The following is a 25,034-nucleotide window of genomic DNA, read 5'->3' as shown; positions in this document are numbered from 1 at the left end:
TCAGGTCTAGAGGGAGATGTAACTGAATAACAAGATACAGAATTTCATAATAATTTTACTAGGAAAGAATAATAATGAGTATCACAGATCAAAGGTCACAAAATCCAATGATTTATACTAGTACATACAATCAGACATATATAATACCTGAGATAGGTCATTTCACATAACAGATATTGAAAATCTTTTGAAATCAATAAGATTTCACATATTTTACTTATAACTAACTAGTTACATTAGAAAAAGAAAACAGAAAATATTAAAATATATTAAAGGAGTAATCTAAATATTGTTTTTAAGAATATCTCGACATTATTGACATTTTGAGTCTCTGGTAATGAGTGTTGACTCTTTTGTATGGTTTATAACAAGTTTTTTGGGAAATCAAATCAAAACAAACACAAGACTTTAATGCGACATTCCTATCTGGAGTACTATATATGTCTTCTGATACAATAAATACAATCTCATTTTCATCACTGGCTACTGTTTACCCACAAAATTTAATGTCTAAACTAAAGGCTTTCCACATTGAGTTGCAGATAAAAATGAACTTGTGAACATAAAATTCCCATTTCTCAGTAGCAACTATAGAGCGCTCTTATTCTTAACTATCTTTTCCCGTAGTCATAACACTTAAACAAAAGGAGTTCATATATCAAGGATAAAACATGTGTTGTCACATTTTCTATATATGTCTTAGTTTAACCTTGATACAAGCCAATACAAAAGAAAAAAAAAAAAAATTTCCACCAAATAGTCATCTAAATTTGGAATAAAAAAGGGAGGATCTATTTATTTTTATCATCACCCATAGGTATCTCATTTAACACATTATTCAACTTTTTCCCTGATCAATAACTGTGGTTGAGCAATGAACAGAATCAAAAAAGTGATTGTTAGTGCAATTGCAAATAGCTTTTAATAGCTGCTTTCTCAAAAAGGAATTGGTATTACAATGTGAATATGATCAGATAACATGATTCTCGTTGATTCAATTGGAAACTATCAAAACTTTACAAAAAATAATCTGTTAAAAAATTTGTCAAGATTGATTAGGCAGGAAATGGGAGGCACTCAATTATTTAAACACGGGTGGTTGCATTTTGTAAAAAGTTTTAAGTAAAATATTTTTTTTATTTTATGGACAGTGTGGATTTTTCAAATGTGCCTCTGATGACATCCCCCCCCCCCCCCCCCCCCCCCCCCCCCCCCCCTAAAAAAAATGTGTTTTTAAAAACTCTGGAACAGCCCTAACATAAGCCTGCATTTGTTTCTTTCCGTTAAAGTTTTAAATGGTTAATTTAGGTGATTCTCCACTTTCCAAATATGATAGAGTATCTTAATATAAAAGAGGGGTGAAAGATACCAGAGGGACAGTCAAACTCATACATCAAAAACAATGGGCCTTATATAATTATGTAGAGCACAAAGGCAAATGACTAATACAATCCACTACTACTATGCCTTACATTTGATAACATAATCTCAGTATTATAAAATAGATGAACAGCACTAAATGTTCTTGTTAAGGATGATTTTTGATTGTCAATCCTAATGATTGATGGCGTTTAACACCTATTTCAGCATTTTTGTTACATCATGGCAGAAACTTTTATTTGTCGAGGAAAAGAGAGTACCAAGACAATAAGCAGGAAAACTTTGTTTGTAGTTAATAAAGTTCAAAATGGAATGCCAAGAAAATAGTTGGACCTAATACTTTAGATGAACAACCTAAGACCCCTCAGCCACTGAGGACTTCTAATTGATTGTTGATAAATATATTTAAAAATTTAGTTTTGTATACTTGATAGGTATAATACGACAGGATGTCAAATCACAACCTTTTTTAATCATGAAAAGCAAGTTTAACTGCCAACTACTGGTCACTGTATTAGTGTATGTTAGTTAGATGATTTTTTTTTTTCAGTTTGTCACAAACATGTTTAATTTATTTATATGACAATAAAGATTATTCCAACACAATATCTTTCATTATAATTTACAATATGGATAAAATTTCATTTATTTTTCTGAGAATAGAGTAAAATTTACTATTCCACAGATTATTGTCTTCATCAAAGCAACTGAAAAATTGTTTTTCATCGAGTAATTTTAATGTGTGTTTTCCCTATTCATGAAATCAAGGAAATCTGGTATCACATGAAAATCCATGATTCCAAAATAAATGATTTGTGTGAATCATCATCAATCTCAACAAAAAAATTATCATCTAAATAGAGGTAGATTTAGTTCCATGCTGAAAAAACATTTACACTAACATGACAAATACCATAAAATAACTATCAAAGGAACAATGTCCTGTGCACAACAAATTACAATTTTTAGGATAAACATTTTCAAAACATTTATCAATATAACATTTCTGCTCAAAATTTTTTTTTCCTATAAATTATCCCTTTACAGTTGTTGTTTTTTTAAATGTGTGATATAAAAATTACATAATTATAAAATATATATATTGTAAAATCATTATATTGGTAAAAAAATATCTCTTTAAAAACTGTCACAGTTAAGTCATATAAAAAATATGTTAACATTTGCATGCCAGTTAAGAGATATTTTAGTGCAAATACCTAGTAAGCCATACTCAATGACAAAATTTTATATAATTCCAATAATACACTAGTATAAACCAAAGAGAGGCTCTTAGGAGCTTGAATTTCCCACTAAACAAATTTAACCCTATAATTTCTTCAGAAAATAATTTTCCACAAAATCCGTCTTGGTTGCTTTGCTCAATTTTTCTGATCCCCTAAAATTACAAAACATTTCGTTTTTATTATTTTAAGAATAGCTTTAGAAACATTAGACTTGTACTTTTACCTCTCTGGAATTGACCATCTGTTCCAAAAACTGCCTTGATTTATTTGTTAAAAGTTGATAATTTTAAACTTTTCGAGTTTTCACCTATTAGTAAATTTTATACTACAATTACTCATTTTATATTGGTTTAGATGGCTTTGTCAAAAAATTTGAGATTCAGTATATTATGTACAAAATGTTTTTAAGTGCTAAATTTCTGGATTGGGACGTGAACTACATGATTTTGACTGTGTGTCTCAATTGCACAATCATGGACGTGAACTACATGATTTTGACTGTGTGTCTCAATTGCACAATCATAATTGTGAAAAAAGCTCTAAAATATGATTTTGCTAAAATATACATAAAAAAAAATGTTGTGCAATCTTATAATAAAGTAATCAATTTCCACCAAAATAATTTCTTTAAAATTCATTGTATTTTTTTTTTATAAAATTGTCATGTATGAGATGTAATAATGAGATCAAAATTTAAAAAAAAGAGCTGTATGTTCAATAACAGAATAAATAACCATTAAGATGGTACCTAACACTACAGGGAGATAACTCTGTAATATCAGCTAAACGTTTTAATTACGTTGCATTGTGAAGGCAATATAAAGCTTCACAATGATTAAAATTAGTGTTTGTGTATATAACCAGTGTAATTTTTCTGATAAAACGCCTGGTTCAAATTTTATGAAAATTAAACGAGATAAATTAATTTTAGTGAAAGTGTTGGGTACCACCTTAAATACATGTATGTATGTATGTATATAGCTGATTGTGCAGAATGAAAATACATAAAAAATAGTCTTTGGAAAACATTAAAACAGTAATAGTTTACACATAAAATAACATTAAATATAAATTCTAAAGTATAAGGATCATGTAAATACAACAAAAAAGTATTTTCTTTCTGTGGACGGAAGAACAGTATCACAAAACAGTTAAAAAAAAATAAAAGTACAGTACAGAATATCTAAAACAAATAAATAACACAAAATAGAACATTATCAAAGTTTCTCAAACATTTGAGAATAAACCTCTGCTGCCAAATGTAACGTGTTTCATACTTAATATTAAGGTATACAGATTTTCTATGTTGTTTTTTTTTCTTCATTTGTGAGCCATATTGTTCAGAATCATGTTAGTGAATATGAAATTGAAATCTGAATATTTTTTTTGGAAGTTTATGTTAGATAAATGTACAAAGACAACAATTTTAGGTTATAACAGACAAAGTAAAACTATTATTAAAATAACTCTTTGATTGTCAACTATTCAGTGATATTCTGAATAAATATCCTGAACGATGAGATGCCATGCTCTTTACTGTTACAAAACTTATAAAATGTACAGAGTTGTACATGAACTTATGTTGATTTTGAGAGAAGGAAAACTATGACCATGCAAAACTCCATTTTGAAGTTTTAATATACCAGTGGGTTGAGCTGCTATAAAATATTGAAATTCATCAGTTTACAAAATTTTACAAATAACACAGAAAAATATCACAAAATAACATATAGTAATTAAACTAATATTTGGATTTCACAACATTTAAAAAAAAGGATGGAAAATGATTGAAAGATATCAATATATATAAAACAAGAAATAAATTAAACGTTTTGTCATCACAGAACATTATCTAGTAAATACAACAAATATAAAAATAGCACTACTTTATTATTCAATTGTTATAATTTCTTTGAAAATATATTACGCTGAATTCACACTTGATTGACTTCACACTTCTCTAACTTCACACTTTTCTAACGTCACACTTCTGTATCTGTAATAGAAAATCATCATAAGTGTTTAGATGACATCACAATATAATTTAATTTTGGATGTAAAGAGTCTTCTGATTGGCTGACATTATTTTGTTATGAGCCCATAGACATAATTCAGTCATGTGACTGTCACGTCATCAATGTTATTTCATGGTTTTCTACGGTTTAAAATGGAATTTAGAATTAAATTATAAGAAATGATTTTAATATTTTTTCTGTCTATTCGAAATAACATAAAAAATTGGGTGCACGCTGTTAAATAACCCACTACGTGCGTTATTCAGTGTGCACCAAATTTTTTATGTTATTTCTTCATAGACAGAAAAAATATTACAGTCATTCCTTAAATAATAATAATAGTACAGATGAAAATCAACATAATTACTAATTTCCATCTAATCTTATTGAAATAAAAAGGACTCTCAGGAAATTCCATGTACTAAGCAACTTTTTTCAAATTACAGCCTTAGATACAATAACCATAAGCTACCATGGATTAATTAATTTGTGCAGGTACAAATTTCGCAAATTTGGAAAATAAATGTATTTTCATCGATATTTAATTGAATGATTTTTCCAAAGCCTGCATACAAGCCTTCAGAAAAGTTGTACTATGCTGAACTTTGCAGGAATCTATAATTAGGTCTTTTTATTTTGTTAATTTTTCTGTATATCATGTTTGTTTTTGTTTTCATTGTTTTATACATTAATCAGGCTGTTAGTTCTTCCTTTGAATTGTATTGCATTTGACATTTTCTGGAGTTTTATTGCAGACTACATGGTATGAGTTCTCATTTTTGTGGGAGTTAGTACAGTGACCTATAGTTGTTTTAAGGTGGTACTCAACACCTTCACTAAAATTTATTTGGCTCGTTTAATTTTCATAAAATTTAAATTGTCAAAGTATTTACTTTGACCCTTTAACAAAAATATAAAAATTTCAAAAATTTTGAACCAACCGTTTTGTCAGAAAAATTACACTGGTTACATAGCAGTTTGACTAACACTAATTTTGATCATCGAGAAGCTTAATATTCCCTAACCAACACAATGTAATTGAAACGTTCAGCTGATTTTACAGAGTTATCTCCCTGTAGTGTTAGGTACCACCTAAAACTTCTCTGTTATTTGGTTTATGGCAGAATGTTGTCCCATTGGCAATTATACCACATTTTCTTATTTTCATTATTAGACATAAAAAAATATTACTATATGCTACCTTGATTAATGGTAGGTTGAATACCTGATATACTTTTGATGGTGTGTGAGCTGTCATTCAAACTGAAAGAGAAAAAAATATATTAAGTTTTCAATGCTATCAATATTTATTTAAGATACACTTTTTATCATACGCTTACAGTTTCTTGATTTTTGAGTCACCTGAAAATTTCATTTAATTTTGTTATACCATAATGCATTGAGAACATAATTTACACTGTTATCTAAAATATGCAGATAAATCCCTAAAAATAATAAAATTCCAAGCTTCATTGAGTATAAGTAAACAAATTTTAGAAATGACATCTTATTAGTGAGTATATATATATACATGTAACAGATAAACCACTAACTACATTTTATACTTACCATACAAAAAACTTCATTGATGGTACATTTTAGTCATAAAATTAATGTTGGTTTTAGGTAGAGCAAAATATATGAAATTCAAAGGATGAAATTTGGAAGACAAAATTAATAAAGAACAGGCTATTATTTGAACTTGGAATTATTTTTAATTATGGAATTTGCATAATTTCTTGAGCTGGAATTTTTTAATAAATTTCATGTTTATTTGGAAAAAAAATGTATTATAATGTTTTGAGCGGATCATAACACTTTCCATACAATGTATTTTTTATAGATAGTGTTATGCGCAGCACAGTACATTCTATTGAAAATGTACTATCTTCTTTGTAATAGAAAGTGTTGTGCGCAGCACAGAACATTTGAGTACAGAATAAACATAGAATTTATAAAAAATTTCCAGCACAAGAAATTATGTAAATTCCATAATTCAAAAAAATTCCAAGTTCAAATAATAGCCTGTTAAATGTTAATACTGATGACATGCCAATCTTTTGTTATTTGGTAGAGTTTAAATGCTTTTATAATTTTTCGAAATTCAGCAGTTCAAAGGTGACCTTGTCATGCAAACTTTATTTTCAAGTTATCAATCTTGAAAAATATCAAAGAATCTTTTCGTATGCCGGTATGCAACATTACTCAATAAATAAGGCTGGAGGGAAAAGCAGTGATCACTTAGTTGTCCTGCATACAGGAACACAGTTACCTGGAAAGAATACACTTTTCAAGTGCTGAAATTCAGAAGGAATTTATTTTGGTTGACAGGATGCACATTGGTTTTTCGTATTAAGTAAGAATTACAATCTGGGTCACATGTAAAGATGGTTGATAATGTGGTATAGTGTTGTCTACACAATATAAGTAAACTAACATACATATTGAATTAAGCGATGTGCTTCCACCACATGTGAAAATGAAAAAATATATAAAAAAAGCCCAAAAACCAAACTTTCTGAAAAAAAAAAAATTCATCAAAGCCAAATTGGGAATATATTTAGAATTTGGCATCTGATTAATCTCATGGTTCAAGCTGACTACACACAAAACCGTAAGTGCAATAACAGATATACACCTTACAGCAAAACTTAGCCATGCTAGGTCATTATCATGACTATGTTATACATTGCATTGTGGGTCTCATTGGGCTCTACGTGTGACGCGGGATTGCTAATTTTTGGTAAGCGTGACACTGTAAAGTCAAATTATTAATTGTGTTGTGAAAACGGGAAATGAGGTCTAACGGGACCCAAGAAATGACAAAAAAATGAGAATTGCTTACGTTCATAGTGTAAGCGGGATATGGGAATCTGACAAAACAATAAGCGGGATCCGGGATCAGAACCCCCAATGAGACCCCCTGCATTCAGCCTCATATAGCATATAATAAAAAAAACAGCAATTCAGGGTATTGATGCTTTAACACTACAATGACTACAAAATATGTGATACACATTTCAATACCTCATTACTGTTGTATCAGTATACAAATCCTCCCTATCAGGAGGAGGTTTAACCTCAGGATCAGAAAATCTGTGTGCAAAAACAAATAAGACTTACATTTACCATAGAGAGTAGAATATAAATTATAAGTACATAAAGTTCTTTCAGATTATTTATCTTAACATGCAAACTTAGTTAAAGAGTTTAGTCTAAACCATATTTATTTCATATCCAATATATTTAGTCATTTCAAAGCAAACCACATTTGACACACATGCTTGAAGTGTGCAAAAATGTGTGCACATTTTGTTTATAAGGATCTAAAATAAACAACTATCCATTCTACTGTCTGTTTTTGTAAAAATTAAATCAGCCAATAAAATTTTAGCCTTGAAATATTTGAAGGCATAAATACTAATGACAAAACAAGAGGATCTTTAAAGGTCTTTAATAGTTATCAAAGGTACCAGGATTATAATTTAGTATGCCAGACGCGCGTTTCCTCTACATAAGACTCATCAGTGATATATATTTATAAAGCCAAACTAGTACAAAGTTGAAGAGCATTGAGGATCCAAAATTCCAAAACGTTTTGCCAAATACGGCTAAGGTAATCTATGCCTGGGATAAGAAAATCCTTAGTTTTTCGAAAAATTCAAAGTTTTGTAAACAGAAAATTTATAAAAAATGACCACTTTTTGATATTCATGTCAACACCGAAACAGAAAGTAGAGTTTTTAGATCATTAAAAGTAAAGCATGGACACAAAATTCCTAATCATGATAAATTAATTTGCAGTGAACAAGGGTTTGTCGTTGGTTGTACATTGTATTTTATTGTTTATTTAATTTTTTCTACATTGTTACTTTAAAATTTTGAACTTTCATTTAACAAGTAAATCACAATTGTTAAAGATAATCTAATATTCTTTAATTAATTCTTTTAAATTAATACATAGAAATGCTTCTTTTATAGAATTTAATTATAAAAAAAAATATGAGTTCAGTGACACCAAAAAAATCTCAGGGCTTTACATTCATGAAATTATTCAATATACAATTATCATGATTATAGTACCAGAATCAGAAATCAACTTGAGCCAAAATGTTGAATTTGGTGTTTCAAGCAAAAATGTGGTACTCTTGATTACTGAGGACTTTGCCAGAAAAAAATTCATGGAAAGGAAAAGGGAAGATCAGAGCTTATATTAATTCATTATATTATAATATCAATAAAAGAATCAAAAGTGTTTTCTGTAAATGCAAACACACCCATGCATGCTACAGATGAAATACCACATCTAGGTAAAGAAAATAAAGTGCAATTTGTCCCAAGTATTTAATTCTGTAATGTCCTAGTACTGATGACTAACACAGTCTTTAAAATGATTACATCTTAGAACAGAAGATACAACAATAATATAAGTAACAGTGCTAAGTATTAAACCCAATAAATACTTCCCTCACCCTTCATATTAATGTTCAATGTAAAATTAAAGAGGTTAAAAAGAATATTACTACTGCTATAAAAATAACCTTTTGTTTTGAATGAGGTACAAGTGGTTCTTCATTTTTCAAGTTCATTAAAAAATAATATTGAATTTCAGACATATTTTTAAGGAAACTTTAGAAAGCAGAAAAGAAAGAAAAATCTTCGAAATTTGGACATTTTGATCTACTCATGTATAAATACATTAACAAGCTTTAAGATAGAAAATCATGCAAATTAATTGCTGATAAGTTGGACATAAATTGGCTTTAAAAGTATCATAGAAAATAGATATATGTACTGTAGGTAAATACATGGTTCCACTGAAAATTAAATATGTGTTTTCCTCATTTTATGATAATCATTTCAATTTGAATTGAAAGAAAGTTTACACCTGTGGAAAAAGAAAAATAATAGAGTCCTGGTGGAGAACCACATGCACAGCTAATGAGAAAATTTAATGCTATTCCTGAGAAATTGTCTGTTTTTCCTAAGAATGTTATGCTATTTCTGATCATTTTATACTATTCCTAAGAAATGTTATGCTATTTCTGAGAAAATGTTATGCTATTCCTGAGAATTGTTATGCTATTCCTGAGAAAAGTTATGCTATTCCTAAGAAAGTTATACTTTTCCTGAGAAATGATATGCTATTCCTGTGGAAAATTATGCTATTCCTGAGAAATGTTACAATTGTTAAAACCCTAAACCCAATGCACAGGAGTGGGAATCATGCAGGAGTTTGTACTCTTGTTGACCAGTGTGCAGTGTGCAATGAAGCATGCATGTTGACTTTTACCTTTCAGGAATGGTGTATTCTGGTTTCTTATATATTAAATCTACTGTGGGTAAAGAAGGATATGGCTCTTTTCTGTGCAAAATAAAATTCATCCCGTGAACATGTTAATCTAAATGATTTTAACAGTGAAGGATTAACAAAATTGTATGTTATAATTAAATAAAAGTGTATATGTTTAAACTAAGTATAGTCAATAGCATACTAGACATATCAAGTTTAAAAGATGACAAAAAATATCTAATTCTACAAAACATGTAATTTGAATGTTATCTAGAACTAGAGGCTCTCAAGAGCCTGTGTCGCTCACCTGTTACTGTATTTACTGATGTCAGCCATCTTGGTTGGCAGGCAGGGTCATTAGACACTTTTTTTAAAATAGATACCCTTGTAATGATTGTGGCCAAGTTTGGTTAAATTTGGCTCCTAGTTTTAGAAAAGAAGATTTTTGTACAAGTTACAAAAATGACGAAAAGTTGTTTAATATTGACTATAAAGGACAATAACTCCTTAAGGAGTTCTCTGACAATTTTGGTCATGTTGACTTATTTGTAGATCTTACTTTGCTGACCATTATTGATGTTTACAGTTTATCTCTATCTATAATAAAATTCAAGAAAATAACCAAAAACTGCAAAATTTCCTTAAAATTACCAATTCAGGGGCAGCAACCCAACAACCAGTTGTCCGATCCATCTGAAAATTTCAGGGCAGATAGATCTTGACCTAATAAACAATTAAACTTTGTCAGATTTGCTCTAAATGCTTTGGTTTTTGAGTTATAAGTCAAAAACTGAATTTTACCCTTATGTTCTATTTTTAGCCGTGGCGGCCATCTTGGTTGGATGACCGGGTCACTGGACACATTTTTTAAACTAGATACCCCAAAGATGATTGTTGCCAAGTTTGGTTAAATTTGGCCCAGTAGTTTCAGAGGAGAAGATTTTTGTAAAAGATTACTAAAATTTACGAAAAATGGTTAAAATTGACTATAAAGGGCAATAACTCCTAAAGGGGTCAACTGACCATTTCAGTCATGTTGACTTATTTGTAAATCTTACTTTGCTGAACATTATTGCTGTTTACAGTTTATTTGTATCTATAATAATATTCAAGATAATAACCAAAAACATCAAAATTTCCTTAAAATTACCAATTCAGGGGCAGCAACCCAACAACGGGTTGTCCGATTCATCTGAAAATTTCAGGGCAGATAGATCTTGACCTGATAATCAATTTCACCCCCCATGTCAGATTTGCTCTAAATGCTTTGGTTTTTGAGTTATAAGCCAAAAACTGCATTTTACCCCTGTGTTCTATTTTTAGCCATGGCGGCCATCTTGGTTTGATGGCCAGGTCATCGGACACATTTTTTAAACTAGATACCCCAAGGATAATTTTGGCCAAGTTTGGTTAAATTTGGCCCAGTAGTTTCAGAGGAGAAGATTTTTGTAAAAGTTTACAGACGACGGACGCAGGATGACGGACGCCAAGTGATGAGAAAAGCTCACTTGACCTTTCAGGTCAGGTGAGCTAAAAACACAACTAATTTTCAAAAGGTATGCAAAGACGGTCAATGAATATGTATAGGGATTCACACCAAAAGAGTATGATTGTCACCTTATTTACAATGATTCTGAAAATAAAATAACTATTTTTGCACCAGGTAAGCAATTATAAATATACTTTCCCACCTCAATGAACAATTATTGCAGGCAAGGCAACAAACATTTTGTTTCCCATTATGTGACCCTAACATGATGCTATTAAATGGTTATTTATAAATAATACCAAATCAACATAAATTTGCATGCTAACATTTTTAACTTGGTGAATAAACTTGCCCATACCAAAGAAATATTGTATAAAAAGCCTTATGCAACAAAGCTGTCCTGTCTCATTTTGTTTCTAATGTGTGTTTTACAAAACTTAATATTGCATGTGTTGTTTAATGTCATTAATGTTGGCAATGAGCTCTCCAGAGCTTTTGTTTGTAATAAAATTTTCATTTCTATTCTATTCATGGGGCGAATGATTGATGATTGCACCACTTCATCAAATTTATGTTAGTTGACATTAATTGTAAAGCAAATTTTAGAAAATATAATAAAGCATAGATATATATTTTTTGCTAGAAGAATAGATAAAAGTGAGAATGGAAATGGGGAATGTGTCAAAGCGACAACAACCCGATATATATACTTTATACATATTGTTATTTTATATTATATATATAAAAAAATTCACAATTCTTACAAAATTTATAAACTGTTCTTCATAAATTCTCTTATTAGCAACCTATAACGTAGCAAGACTTTTTTTAAATTGCCAATTCATTTCCCTGCTATTATATTAATATTGATTCCCTCCTTAAGAACCTTAACTTAGGGTAGGAATACCCTTTTATCGTCAAGTTCAAATGTCCATTTTTTGCTAATGTAAGCCTTAATTTTTCTATCTTCATGCATTCATTAAATCTCATCATGTAGCTACTGTTAGCGTCAAATGGAGTAAAATGGTTGTCGTTAAGGTTATTCTAGTTTTTACCATCATTCTTCATATGGGGTTCCCCATTCCTACCCTGTCTACCCTCTTAACTGGTAAATTATTTGATAAATGATTACAATTTTCATGAAGTTGAAAATACAATGTTAAGGTTAATTTTAAGTTATCCCATAGTCTTAAAGCTAACAAAAGCCATAATTCCTAATTATTAATTAATCAAAGTATTGTTTAATTATTTGGTTCAAAGGCTGTATAATAATTAGTAATTAATATAACTAGTCATAAAAAAACACTTTATTTAGACTTTCTTTATCAGACTATTTGGTATTCAGCAACACCTTTAAACATCAATCAACAATAATTTTTACACAGTTACCATGGAATTATTTTTGTGATATCCTGTAATGACAGACAAAAAGGCATTAGGTGTACCGTCTTTATGTGTGTATAGTACACAGGTTTGTACCCTGGAAATGATTTCTGGAAAGTGGGATGCTTATTATGTCAAGCTAGACTGTTTTTTAGATTTATTTTTTCAGGCCAAATTCTGACCAAGAAACCAGATGCTCTGGAGGAAAATATTTGCGAAGCATAAACCTTTCCTATTATTTCAAACACTGTTAATGCTAGATTATTTATTCTGCAAATATGTTCATTATTATGTATCAAACAAGGACAGGAGTTTAATTTGTCTCTGAAAAACATCATTCTTTGCCAAGCTTCAAGTTGAGATTTTATCAAAAAGTTCCTACATGTTTAACACAAGAAAAAGTTTCAAGGGCAAAAAGGGTGTGTGTTCTATACATGAATATAGTTTGTTCAACCAACAGAGGATAATTCAATAAAAACAACCACTAGGTGACAAAGTTATATAACCAAATAATGGTGATGTGTTAATCACAAAAAAAAACTATTTCTCTAAAATACCAAAAATAAAGATAACTGTATGTCACTATAAATACCTACACATCAGAGTCAGACTTTTTCTCTTTATTTTTCTCTTTTTCTTTTTTTACTATTTTCTTTGATAATGAATTCGAAGTGTCGTCATTCTCCTCAAAGGTGTCATAATTGGATGAGCGCTCTCGCCTAAAAAAAAATATAAACAATAGTTTAAATACATATGATTAAATAATCTCTTATATAGCTCAATCAAATTACCATTAAGTACTATAATTTTTTTATGGTCACATTTGAATATCTACATGTATTAAGAAATGTTTTCACCTGTTGATTTGCAAATAGGATAAAAGCCGTAGTAAGTCAACAAAAGGTCAAAAATATGTATTTTAGAGGGCAAACACAAAATAGTTGTTCAATGTTTAAGACTTTTCAACAAAGAATATTTATAACTAGATACCTTTCACTGCCTTTATGCACATTCCATATATCTATCTTTTTTATCAACTCTAGATATTTATAATCAAATAAAAACTTTAAATTTTTGATGCTCTTAATCTCTGTATTTGACTTGACCATCCAACTGTTTATATTCGAGCTTCACTAATGAGTCACTGCATTAACTATATACATTATTATTTGCCTTGTACCTTTAATGACTTTATTTTCATGACATATGACAGTAGTAAATTAGAAAAAACAAGAAAATGGATTTTAACAAATGAGTTCGTTTAGCCAATTGTACATTGATTAATAATTTAATTTTGGATGTAACACCTCTTCTGATTGGCTGACATTATTTTGTTATCAGCCAATAGACATAATTAAGTCATGTGATCGTGAAGTCATCAACGTTTTTTCATGGTTTTCTAAGTTTTAAAATGAAATTTAGAATTGAATTATAAGAAATGACTGTAATATTTTTTTCTGTCTATTCGAACTAACATAAAAATGTGGTGCACACTGTTAAATAACCCGCTAGTCCCATTATTCAGTGTGCACCAAATTTTTTATGTTATTTCTTCATAGACAGAAAGAATATTACAGTCATTCTTGAATTAAAATAAACCATTCAGGAAAAAAATATATCAACTAAGAGTTAGAGGAAGAGTAAAGAAAATAATATAGTTTAAAATCAGAACTATTGCAACTTTTTTAAATACAATAGATGTGCAAAGAAACAGAAGGTTTTTATATACATCCACAACCAAATTATGAAGGAATTCAGAGGAAGTGATTTATATATGGTGCACATTTTGCATTCAAACAAGTGAGTCTGAGCCATGCACTCTAAGCAGATGAGGGAATACAAGAGGTGTCTATCATTTCTTTATAAAACATTGGGTTGATAAACTACTATGTTCATGTGTTAAATATTTGTTTTTTATTCATTTTTTTATACATAAATTTACTGTTAGTTTTCTCGTTTGAATTGTTTTACATTATCATTTCAGGGCCTTTTAGAGCTGACTATGCGGTATGAGCTTTGCTCATTGTTGAAGACCTTACAGTGACCTATAGTTGTTAATATCTGTGTTATTTTGGTCTCTTATGGAGAGTTGTCTCATTGGCAATCATACCAAATCTTCTTTTTTATACTTAACACAATTTCTTGTACTAATCCAAATTTACAATTTACTAATACCAATTCAAGCTATTAAACTTTAAGCAAAACGTTTTTTTTTTAATTTTCTCTGAAATGGATTTCAAAGTTATATGGAAGCTGTTCATTTCACTCTATCTGAAAAGACATCTTCCAACTTTTTGTTTAAAGTGTTTGTGCTTGAAAATAATTACATGCATCCTTCCATTTACTTTAGAAACATTAATATTCGTGGGTTAAAATTTCGTGGTTTTGTCTCTCTTTTAAGATTTCATGGGGATTTAATTTCTTGGATATATTCTTTCCACTAAATAAACGAAATTAAATCCTCCACGAAAATTTCTGCCCTTACAGTAAATTATCAAAAATGTTTTAATTATAAATAAGCTTCCTGGTCTAGAAGGTGTTACAAATGATCATGATGATTGCCTGATAAACATAGTAAGACATTAGACCTATTCCTGATATGGTAACATGCAGGTTTGATTGAAATGACAACATGCAGCGTTTTTCCTGGAAAATCTTTTGAAAGAATTTTTATGGTGTAATGTGAAATTTTGCCATCCCTTATACTTCCCGAAAAAAATCTATGCATATCAGCATGACAAGGTCTTTTCTATAGAAGGGCCAAATACGTTAGAGAAAATGTTAATGTGAAAAAATAACAGAAACAGAGTGTATGTATAATAATAGTATTTTTCACAAGTGTGTACCTTTGATAATTTCACAATTCAAATAAATTCACATATAATATACAAGCCCTTCTGTATTAATTTCAGCTTTGAAGAAGTCCAAAATCATGCACAAAGAAAATGGGAAAATAAAAATTTGCAAGCAGGCTTGGTCCTAAAACTTGCAAAATTCACCACAAAAATACACCATTTTACTTTAGCTGAATATTTATCTGAATTTTCATTCTTTTATAAGTAACAAAGCAAGCGTGGTCATTATTTTTTTTTAGTTTATTAATGTCTTGGTGAATTTTTATCAATAACATGCATTTTAAAGTTAACTTACGTCAAACTGTAAATTAAATTATTTTCAATTATATTATATTAGTTGCATGCTTAAAATCAAAAACCAACGATGTACCATGAACATATATATGAAAGTTGGCACTTTTTTCAATACATTTTTTTAAAAGAGTAGGTTCAAAAACCCATAGCAGTGGCGGATCCAGGGGGGGGGGGGGGGGGTTCCGGGGGTGCGCACCCCCCCTTTATTTTTGCCGATCAATGCATTTGTATCGGGACATATGTTTTGCACCCCCCCTTTGCCCTGGGTGCCCTGGGTTAGCACCCCCCCTTTCGAAAATTCCTGCATCCGCCCCTGCATAGTTTTGGCTCCAAAACTCTGAAAAATTTTCAACTATGATTTGGCAATTTTGACAGTTTTCCTAAAATTTAACAGTGCATGGTGCCACAATTCTTCCACACATATTTTTGCATTAACAATCGTTACTCTACTTTTACTTTTTTTTGTGTTCTCAAAAATATATCTGAATATTTTTTTCTAAACATTAATTATTGAGGAAAAACTCAAATATTTTTTTCATTTTTACATTTACTACCATATCACAATTACATCTTTCAATAATATACCAAATCAAAGAACTTCAAAATTGTTACAACTTCAAAATTGTTACAACTTTTTCTAAATTTATGTGACAAGCTGAAGCTTCTTATTGTTACTCTACAAATATAAAAAGGGAGACAACTCCAATGCTACTTCCTTCAGCAATCATGAAGAATGAAATAAAAACATGAAATACAATATTACCTTTTCTTGGAATATTTTGGCACAAGTTCAGAATAGTCCACTAAATCATGACTTCCTTTTCCTTTCTTGTCTAGTGTAGATGTACCAAGGAGTTTTGCCACTTGGAATTTTTCCTGAAATTCATTGTAATATTACAAAACAATTAATGCATTATTTATCAATGTAATGCAATATTATGAAACATAAAGCAGACTTTAACAAGAATGTGTCCATAGTACACGGATGCCCCACTCCCATTATCATTTTCTATGTTCAGTGGACAATGAAATTGGGATAATAAATATAATTTGACATTCAAATTAGAAAGATAATAACCTAAGAAACATGTGTACAAAGTTTTTAAGTTGATCGGACTTCAACTAAATCAAAAACTACATTGACCAAAAACTTTAACCTGAAACTTGCACTATCATTTTCTATGTTCAGTGGACCATGAAATCAGGGTCAAAAGTCAATTTGGCAATTAAATTGGAAAGATCATATCATAGGGAACATGTGTACTAAGTTTGAAGTTGATTGGACTTTAACTTCATCAAAAACTACCTTGACCAAAAACTTTAACTGGAATGAACGGAAGGACGGACGGACGAACTGATGCACAGACCAGAAAACATAATGCCCCTCTACTATCGTAGATGGGGCATAAAAAATGGCTTAAAGGACTCTAAGTTTACTTAGTTTAGTATGCTTACTTTAATTATTTTCATCTAAATCTGATCTGATTCATACAATTGCTATCTTTGTACATATGAATATATATATATATTTCTTATATCTATGTTTTTTGTCAAGAAAATCGAAAAAATATTCTAAAAAAAACCAGTTATGAATCCTTCAAGACATGCTATGGATATTGAAGCCAATCTTCATCAAAACTAAATATAGTTATCAAAAAGTTACAAATAACCAGCAATTAACTAAAGGTGTATGTCTGTGTCCCAGGTGACTTTCAAATTCACCTCAATTTTCAAAAAAATACTGAAAAACCACTATCTTTTTAGGGAATCCTTTTTTTTCATTCAGGCATTTCATTTGGATTTCTACACAATTAAGTATTGCAATTTTTTAAACTCTGTTGATGAATCTTATATAAGACAAAATTCTAGCTTCAAATCTTCACAAAAAATTATTTTGATGGTTTTTTTTCTGCTACCTATTGGCTCTAAAAACTAAACTGTAAAATTTTCAATACATTTATAACTGTGTATATATTATAAATGAAAAACATTCCTTTTTACAAAACATTTTTTCAAAGTACTAAGTAACAAGAATGTGTCCATAGTACACGGATGCCCCACTCGCACTATAGTTTTTTTATGTTTAGTGGACGGTGAAATTGGGGTTAAAACTCTAATTTGGCATTTAAATTAGAAAGATCATATCATAGGGAACATTTATACTAAGTTTCAAGTTGATTGCACTTCAACTTCATCAAAAACTACCGTGACCAAAAACTTTAACCTGAAATATGCACTGTCATTTTCTATATTCAGTGAACCATGAAATTGGGGTCAAAACTATATCATAGGGCACATGTGTACTAAGTTTCAAGTTGATAGGACAGTCCTTCAACTTCATCAAAAACTACCTTGACCAAAAACTTTAACCTGAAGCGGGACAGACGAACGAACAAACAGAAGGACGGACAGACGAACAGACCAGAAAACATAATGCCCTCAACGATCGTAGGTGGGGCATTCTATCGTACATGGGGCATAAAAAGAAATAAAACAAAACTTACTCTTCTTATATCTAATGCAACAGCTGCTGGTACATCAGGAATGAGATAGGCTAAAATGAACTTCAATCCAAAAACTATATGCTGAAACAATCGTAAATTGTTATTAATAAGAGATATTATCTGTTTCTTACAGGGTTTTATCAAAACAATGAATGCAGATGAAAAGGAAAAGATGCAAATAATAGCAAGAATAGCTTTATCTCAAAAGTTTTTGTTTCAAATCTGCCACTTTTATATCACAAATGTACTTTTTTCAGAGACCAAATAAATCATTCTATGGAAAACAGTTCTTGTTTTGAAATTAAAAGTATCTGGACATAACAAATATCTGGTGAAAGTTTTATTTTCTTTTAGCTCCGTGTTGATTGATTGTTGGTTGCTTAACGTCCAGTGGCAAATATTTCATGCATATTTAGGACGAAGCTCCGTGTTGAAGGCCTCACTGTAAAGTTGAGATGAAGAACAGCAATAAAAATGCAGTTCCTTTATTTTTTGTGTAATTTTCTGTTGTTGTTGTGCATGTACTGATTATGTGTCATGGATGGATACCCAATTATCTTTTGAGTTTCTTTTCTATTATGGTCAGATATCTATATTTTTGAAGAAAAAAAAATCAAATAATTTCTACCTTTTTTTGTACAAATGTATGAGTGATATTCAAGAAGAAGGGATAATCTATATTAGATTTTTACTTTGCATATAACATCTAGGTATTTGTAAATAATCATTACATCAAATATAGTCCAGTTTCAATATTTCAGTTATCAACAATTTTACTCTTGGTCATCTATTTAATTTAGCAACTAGTATTTTTGTATTTTGTTTATTGTTTTTTATATGAATCAGGCTGTTAGTTTTCATGTTTGAAATGTTGTACATTTGTCAGTTCAACCTATTTTTATAGGTACCAATTTTTTTTGTAATTCTTCTTTACCAATGAAATCTAAGAAAATTGGTTCCATATAAATAATAATGATTACACTATTTATCAAAATATACATACCTCAAATCCTATAACAAGCCAGAGCTTTTCTGTTGTAGTCCAATCTTGAGCCCACGATGAAGTGAAAGCAATGATAAATCCATTGGTAACTACAGCAACTAAATTGACAAACTGGAGGATTCCATACCATTTACCTAAAACATAAAACTGTTTGACTGAAATTTGATTTTTAAATGCTTAGAGGTCAAAAATAGCTCATGCATTTCAGAACAACACAATATAGAAACGAGTACACAGCTGCTTTTGCATAGGTACTATTTCTGTACTAAAAAAATGCAGTACTAGAAATTTACTTTTAATATTTAGTACTATTTCTTTACTTTAAAACTATTGTAATATTTAGGTACTTGTATTTTACAGTACTTAATTTGTACTAAATATTTTGGTACAGAAATAATACAATATTCCATGTTTGAAAATCATAACTTTGACAGATTTGAAATAGAAAGACTTTCAAAATGCTGAAAATGTAACAGTAGTAACCAAAAATCTGTAGTACCTAAATTTCAAGTACAAATAAAGTACTGTAAAATACAGGTACCTAAATATTACCAGAGATGGGTCTGATTACTTTCAATGTAATTGATTAAATTACAATTACTTTGTCATTTGTACGATTAAATTAAATTAATGATTACATCATTTCTGAAAGTATCTGATTAAATTAATGATTACATTGGCAAAGTAATCATGATTACATCTGATTACAATGAATTTAAAAACAAAACATTTTGAATGATGTGAATGAATAAACGTTCAATATAACTATAGCATTTTTGAGAAAGTATTTTATTTGGTTCAATTATAAAATGATAACTTCAAATTAAACTTCACCTATTTAAATAAACACCAAATTTTACTCATACATATACATTACACTTTCTCACCAATGATCTCTGAATTATTTTGAATTAAATTTAATAAAGATATATCATAATCCAGTGTTTTTTTGTTTGTCTTCTGACCTCTTTCATAATTTATATGTATTCCAAGTTGCAGTTTATGGAAGTTTAAATATGGATGAAATAAAGTTACCAGTTAAAACTATGTTAAATGTTAATAGAAATGTTTAATCAAATTGTAAACAATATGTAACATGTGTACATGGTGTAAGTACTAAAAATCATTGCATTTTACATGTCCAGTCCAAATACAAAAAAAATTTAAACAACATATTTGTCCAACTTTTAATTTAGTTTGTGCTAATTAGATCAATTTTCATGTCTGATATATCTTTTATGGGCGCACTACGTTTGCACGCATTTGGGGATTAAAATATTTTACGTTTGCGCGCAGCTTTTGATTACATATGCGTGCATTCATTTTACAGGTAATCTCATGTAAAATAATAATTCATATATATTAAATTATAAATGACTATATTTTATTGGTATTTTCATAATAGATATGACTATCAATTATAAATTTTGAAATAGTTTGTTAATTCAAATCATATATTGTTCATATTGAATTCTAAAATCAATTTAAAACCCCTTTTTATCTTAAGTTCAAGTTATGATGAATGGGCTATGTCACAGATTTCTTAAAGTTTTGTCTACACCTTTGACTTGTTGAATTGTATCTGAAAATCGAAAAAAAATATACGGCTTTATCTCCTTTTTCCCTGTCTAAGAAGAGACTTAGACTAACGGAAGGGGTTCTGATAATTGTAAATAATTGAACAAATTGATAAATAAATAAGTATTATGACCTGTATTTCCCTAAAATATTATTGATTAAATTCTTTCAAAATAGGTGCCTTACGAGACTTAAACTAACGGGAGGGGTACTGATACTTGTAAATAATTGAACAAATTAATAAATAATAAAGTATTATGACCTGTATTTCACCTTAGTTTACCTGTCAAAAAAATGCGCGCAAATGTAAGCAAAAGCTGCGCGCAAACGTAATGATTTTTGCGAGCAAATGTAGTGGTAATGCGCGCAAACGTAATGCACCGTCTTTTATCATATATATTTCCCTACAGCTATACTCAATTGGTAACTGCAATAAAAACAAACCTTAATTAGTCTCCTACCTGTCAATTCAAAGTTGACAAAAATCACAAAAATTAACAAAAGATTACAATTCAGGGTTAAAGAAAAGTATTGCTTGAATATATAACAGTTATTATCAAATATTAATATGAAGATCATTATAAAACGATGAATATACATGTATGTACAATATCTTTTACCAAGATAATAGGTTTATAATTATATCATATGTCTCTGCTTAGGCTAATGATGACTTTTCAATACTGTAACAGTTTATTTTTTACTGAAGTAGACATGCTTAAAGAAACCAAACCATTTCAGTATGTTAAAATTTATCAATATGAATAACAAAGAGGTTCATTTAATGACCAAAACACAATTTTAGATTTTTTTCATTGTAATCAGAATGTAATCAAAAAGTAATCATGATTACAGGGTATTTTGAAAAGTAATTGATTAAATTAAATTACATGTAATCCGATTTTGGCTGATTAATGATTACACTGATTACTTGAAAAATTGTAATCAATTACAGCTGATTAACGATTACAATTACAATTACCCCAAGTCTGAATATTACAATAATTTTAGAGTAACAAAATAGTACTGAATATTAAAGTAGATTTCCAGTACTACAAATTTTTAGTACAGAAATAGTACCTATGAAAAAGTAGCTGTGCAAGTTTTGGTGAGGGTTAAATAAGGCCCAGAAATGCCTTGATTGATTGATTGACTATCAACACTATTGTTCTCTTTTGTGGCAGTCAGTTTTTATTGGTAGAAGGAAGCCTGAGTGCCCTAAGAGAATGACAACCTCTAGTAGGAAAACAATCCTTTTCAATTGAGATTGGAGTTGAGTGCACCTGCCCTGTGCAGGATTTGAACTCACAACCTCAGTGTTGGCTAGTAATACAGTAGTACGACTTCTTAAACCAATTGGTCATCACAGCCCCCTACCCCAAAATAGTATAAAGTCCATTGTTTATACATGCTTTTAGTAAATTAAAAGGACACACAAGACAGTGAAATGCACTTATTTTGTATAGTTTTTCTTATGAAGCATTACATTTACAACACAAAAAGGCAAAAAGTAAAGAATTTTGTTATACAGAAGACAGACTACTTAAGCCCCAGTCCCATTAGACCAGACCACGATCGCACCACGCTCACCACGATCTAAAATAAATTTAGATCGTGGTGAGGTCGCGGTATGAGCGGCATGAAAATGTAAATTTATGTTGCTTTCACGATGCTACTACGTCCTCATTACGCTTCTACAACGATCCCGCTACGATTATACCACGTTCTCACCACGCTTATTCTGCTATCTCACTACTCTAATCAAGATCTTTTTATGCTCATTACGTTCTCACTACGACCATACCACAAATTATCCGATTGCAACACTATCTTACCACGCTTCTACTGCGATTATAGCATGTTCTTACTACGATTATACTACAAATGTACATTCATACTGCGATCTTACTACGTTCTCAGCAAAAACGTCAACATCGTGTTCCATATCAATGCAGTTCTTTCCTTCTATTTCTGATTAATTCGGAAACAATACAGTCATGCCACCAAAATCTACTAGAACACATGGGCGTTGTGGTAGGGGACGTCTCCGGGTGCAGGAATTTCTTGCTGCATTAAAGACCTGTTGGTGACCTTCTGCTGTTGTCTGTTCTATGGTCGGGTTGTTGTCTCTTTGACACATTCCCCATTTCCATTCTCAATTATATGTTAATGTAGAGGCAGGCGGCTCTGATATTAACGAATCCTGACCAAGCAGAGATGTCGAACCGACCAATCCAACCTAAATTACAACCTATTGCTGGTCCATAAAGCTCAAATGACGATATTTTAGTGAACGATAGCAGAGATGACACAGATGTGTCAATAGATATAGGAAGATGTGGTATGAGTGCCAATGAGACAACTCTCCATCCAAGTAACAATTTATAAAAGTAAACCATTATAGGTCAAGGTACGGCCTTCAACACGGAGCCTTGGCTCACACCGAACAGCAAGCTATAAAGGGACCCAAAAATTATATTACTAGTGTAAAACCATTCAAACGGGAAAACCAACAGTCTAATCTATATAAAAACGGGAAGCATGGTTGAGCCGTTAGAGAAAATGGACAAGAAGTCTAATTACATACAGACAAACAAAACCTGAAGAGATTTAATATATTTTACACGAAAATGACAATTAGAATGATGGTCGTAAGAAGAGCGTGATGAGGACGGGGAAGGGCATGCTAGAATCGTACTTATGGTCTTGAACAGCGTGGTGTAAACGTGGTATAGTTGTAGTGGAAGCGCGGTTGGGTCGAGGTGAGAGCGTAATGGTCGTAGTGAGGTCGTAATAACGTCGCTGTGAGATCGTAGCACAGTCTCTCCGAATAGAATCACGCTTTCGCTACTATCTCGCTGCAATGGTACAGCGACCTTTGCGATCTTACTACGACCCTTAGTGCGCTCTCACTACGCTTCTACTGCGACCTGATTTGGCCACGACCGCACCACGATTGTTTTGAACATGTTCAAAGTTGGCCAAGCTCATCACGATCTTGAAGACCTCACCACGACCGTCATACGACCTTACTGTGATCTACACGATCGTACTACCATCATCAAAATTTGCATTTTTTTCACAGATCGTAGTGTGATTGTGGCCTAGTGGGACTGCGGTATTAGATAGCTCAGCCACTGAGGTCCTGCATCAAATACAAGATAAAAAATAGATTTTGTAGTGTCTCCAATAATTATAAGCAAGCAAAACACTTCCTGTAACTGTTTCTAGTTAAAATTGCTACATGCTTCGAGGTGAAGCACAATATTAAGGACTACAAAAAGACTGTGAAGATTTGATTCAAGAGAATTTAACTTAGCAATTTAAAATGTCTGAGTAAGGACTATTTAATGGTGGATTAGCATTTTACAGTTTTACCTAGCTTGTAGGAGGAGAATAAATCCAAAACAATGTCTACTCACTTCAACACTTATCATTTTTTGTTTGCTAATTGACCTTTGAAAATTTGAACTAAAATTTGGTTATTTATCCACATAAATATGGTCAAAAAGACAAATCCTTATCATTATGTTGACATCTTTAGGTTTGAATGATTACGTTCCTTGGGCCAAGTGATCAATAATCTAAAATCAAAGGCTTGATTGGTGATTACTTTAAGCTGCATCAGCACATTGCAGTGACCATAAAATGACGACTTATGAATTAAAACATTCAATAACTCTAGACCTGTTCATCATGGTGAATAGTCTCATAAGATATCAACATAAATACCTATATCCCCTCTAATAGCTGCCACTGGACGTCTATACATCCACAACATTCGTTTAGCATCAACTCTGATGTCAATGGCATTGGTTAACAAGGCCAATAATGGTGCCAGAGGAAAAGATGCTGCAAATAACTGTAAAAAAAAATTAATAACATGTATAAAATATTGGTGTGTTAGAATAAAATATAAAAATATATAAAAATATAAAAATATAAAAATATAAAACAACACGTTTAATAATGTATTGCGTCCGAAGCGCTTTTCTG

General features: G+C 30.5%; 1 protein-coding gene across 1 annotated transcript; it reads right to left on the bottom strand.

The window, feature by feature from the left end:
* Positions 1–3,893: 3,893 nt before the first annotated feature.
* Positions 3,894–24,900, bottom strand: LOC139509746 (anoctamin-7-like; the record flags this gene model as incomplete). The annotated part of the gene is given in 8 exon segments (XM_071296255.1): positions 3,894–4,620; positions 5,865–5,902; positions 9,933–10,004; positions 13,401–13,523; positions 16,717–16,829; positions 18,458–18,538; positions 19,461–19,594; positions 24,771–24,900. Coding segments are annotated over 8 exon segments (705 nt in total), but the record flags the coding sequence as incomplete, so codon positions are not given.
* Between the last annotated feature and the right edge of the window lie 134 nt (positions 24,901–25,034).

The sequence above is a fragment of the Mytilus edulis genome, unplaced genomic scaffold, assembly GCF_963676685.1.
Source record: "Mytilus edulis unplaced genomic scaffold, xbMytEdul2.2 SCAFFOLD_304, whole genome shotgun sequence".
Taxonomy (NCBI): Eukaryota; Metazoa; Mollusca; class Bivalvia; order Mytilida; family Mytilidae; genus Mytilus; species Mytilus edulis.
This window is presented reverse-complemented; position numbering and strand designations above follow the sequence as displayed.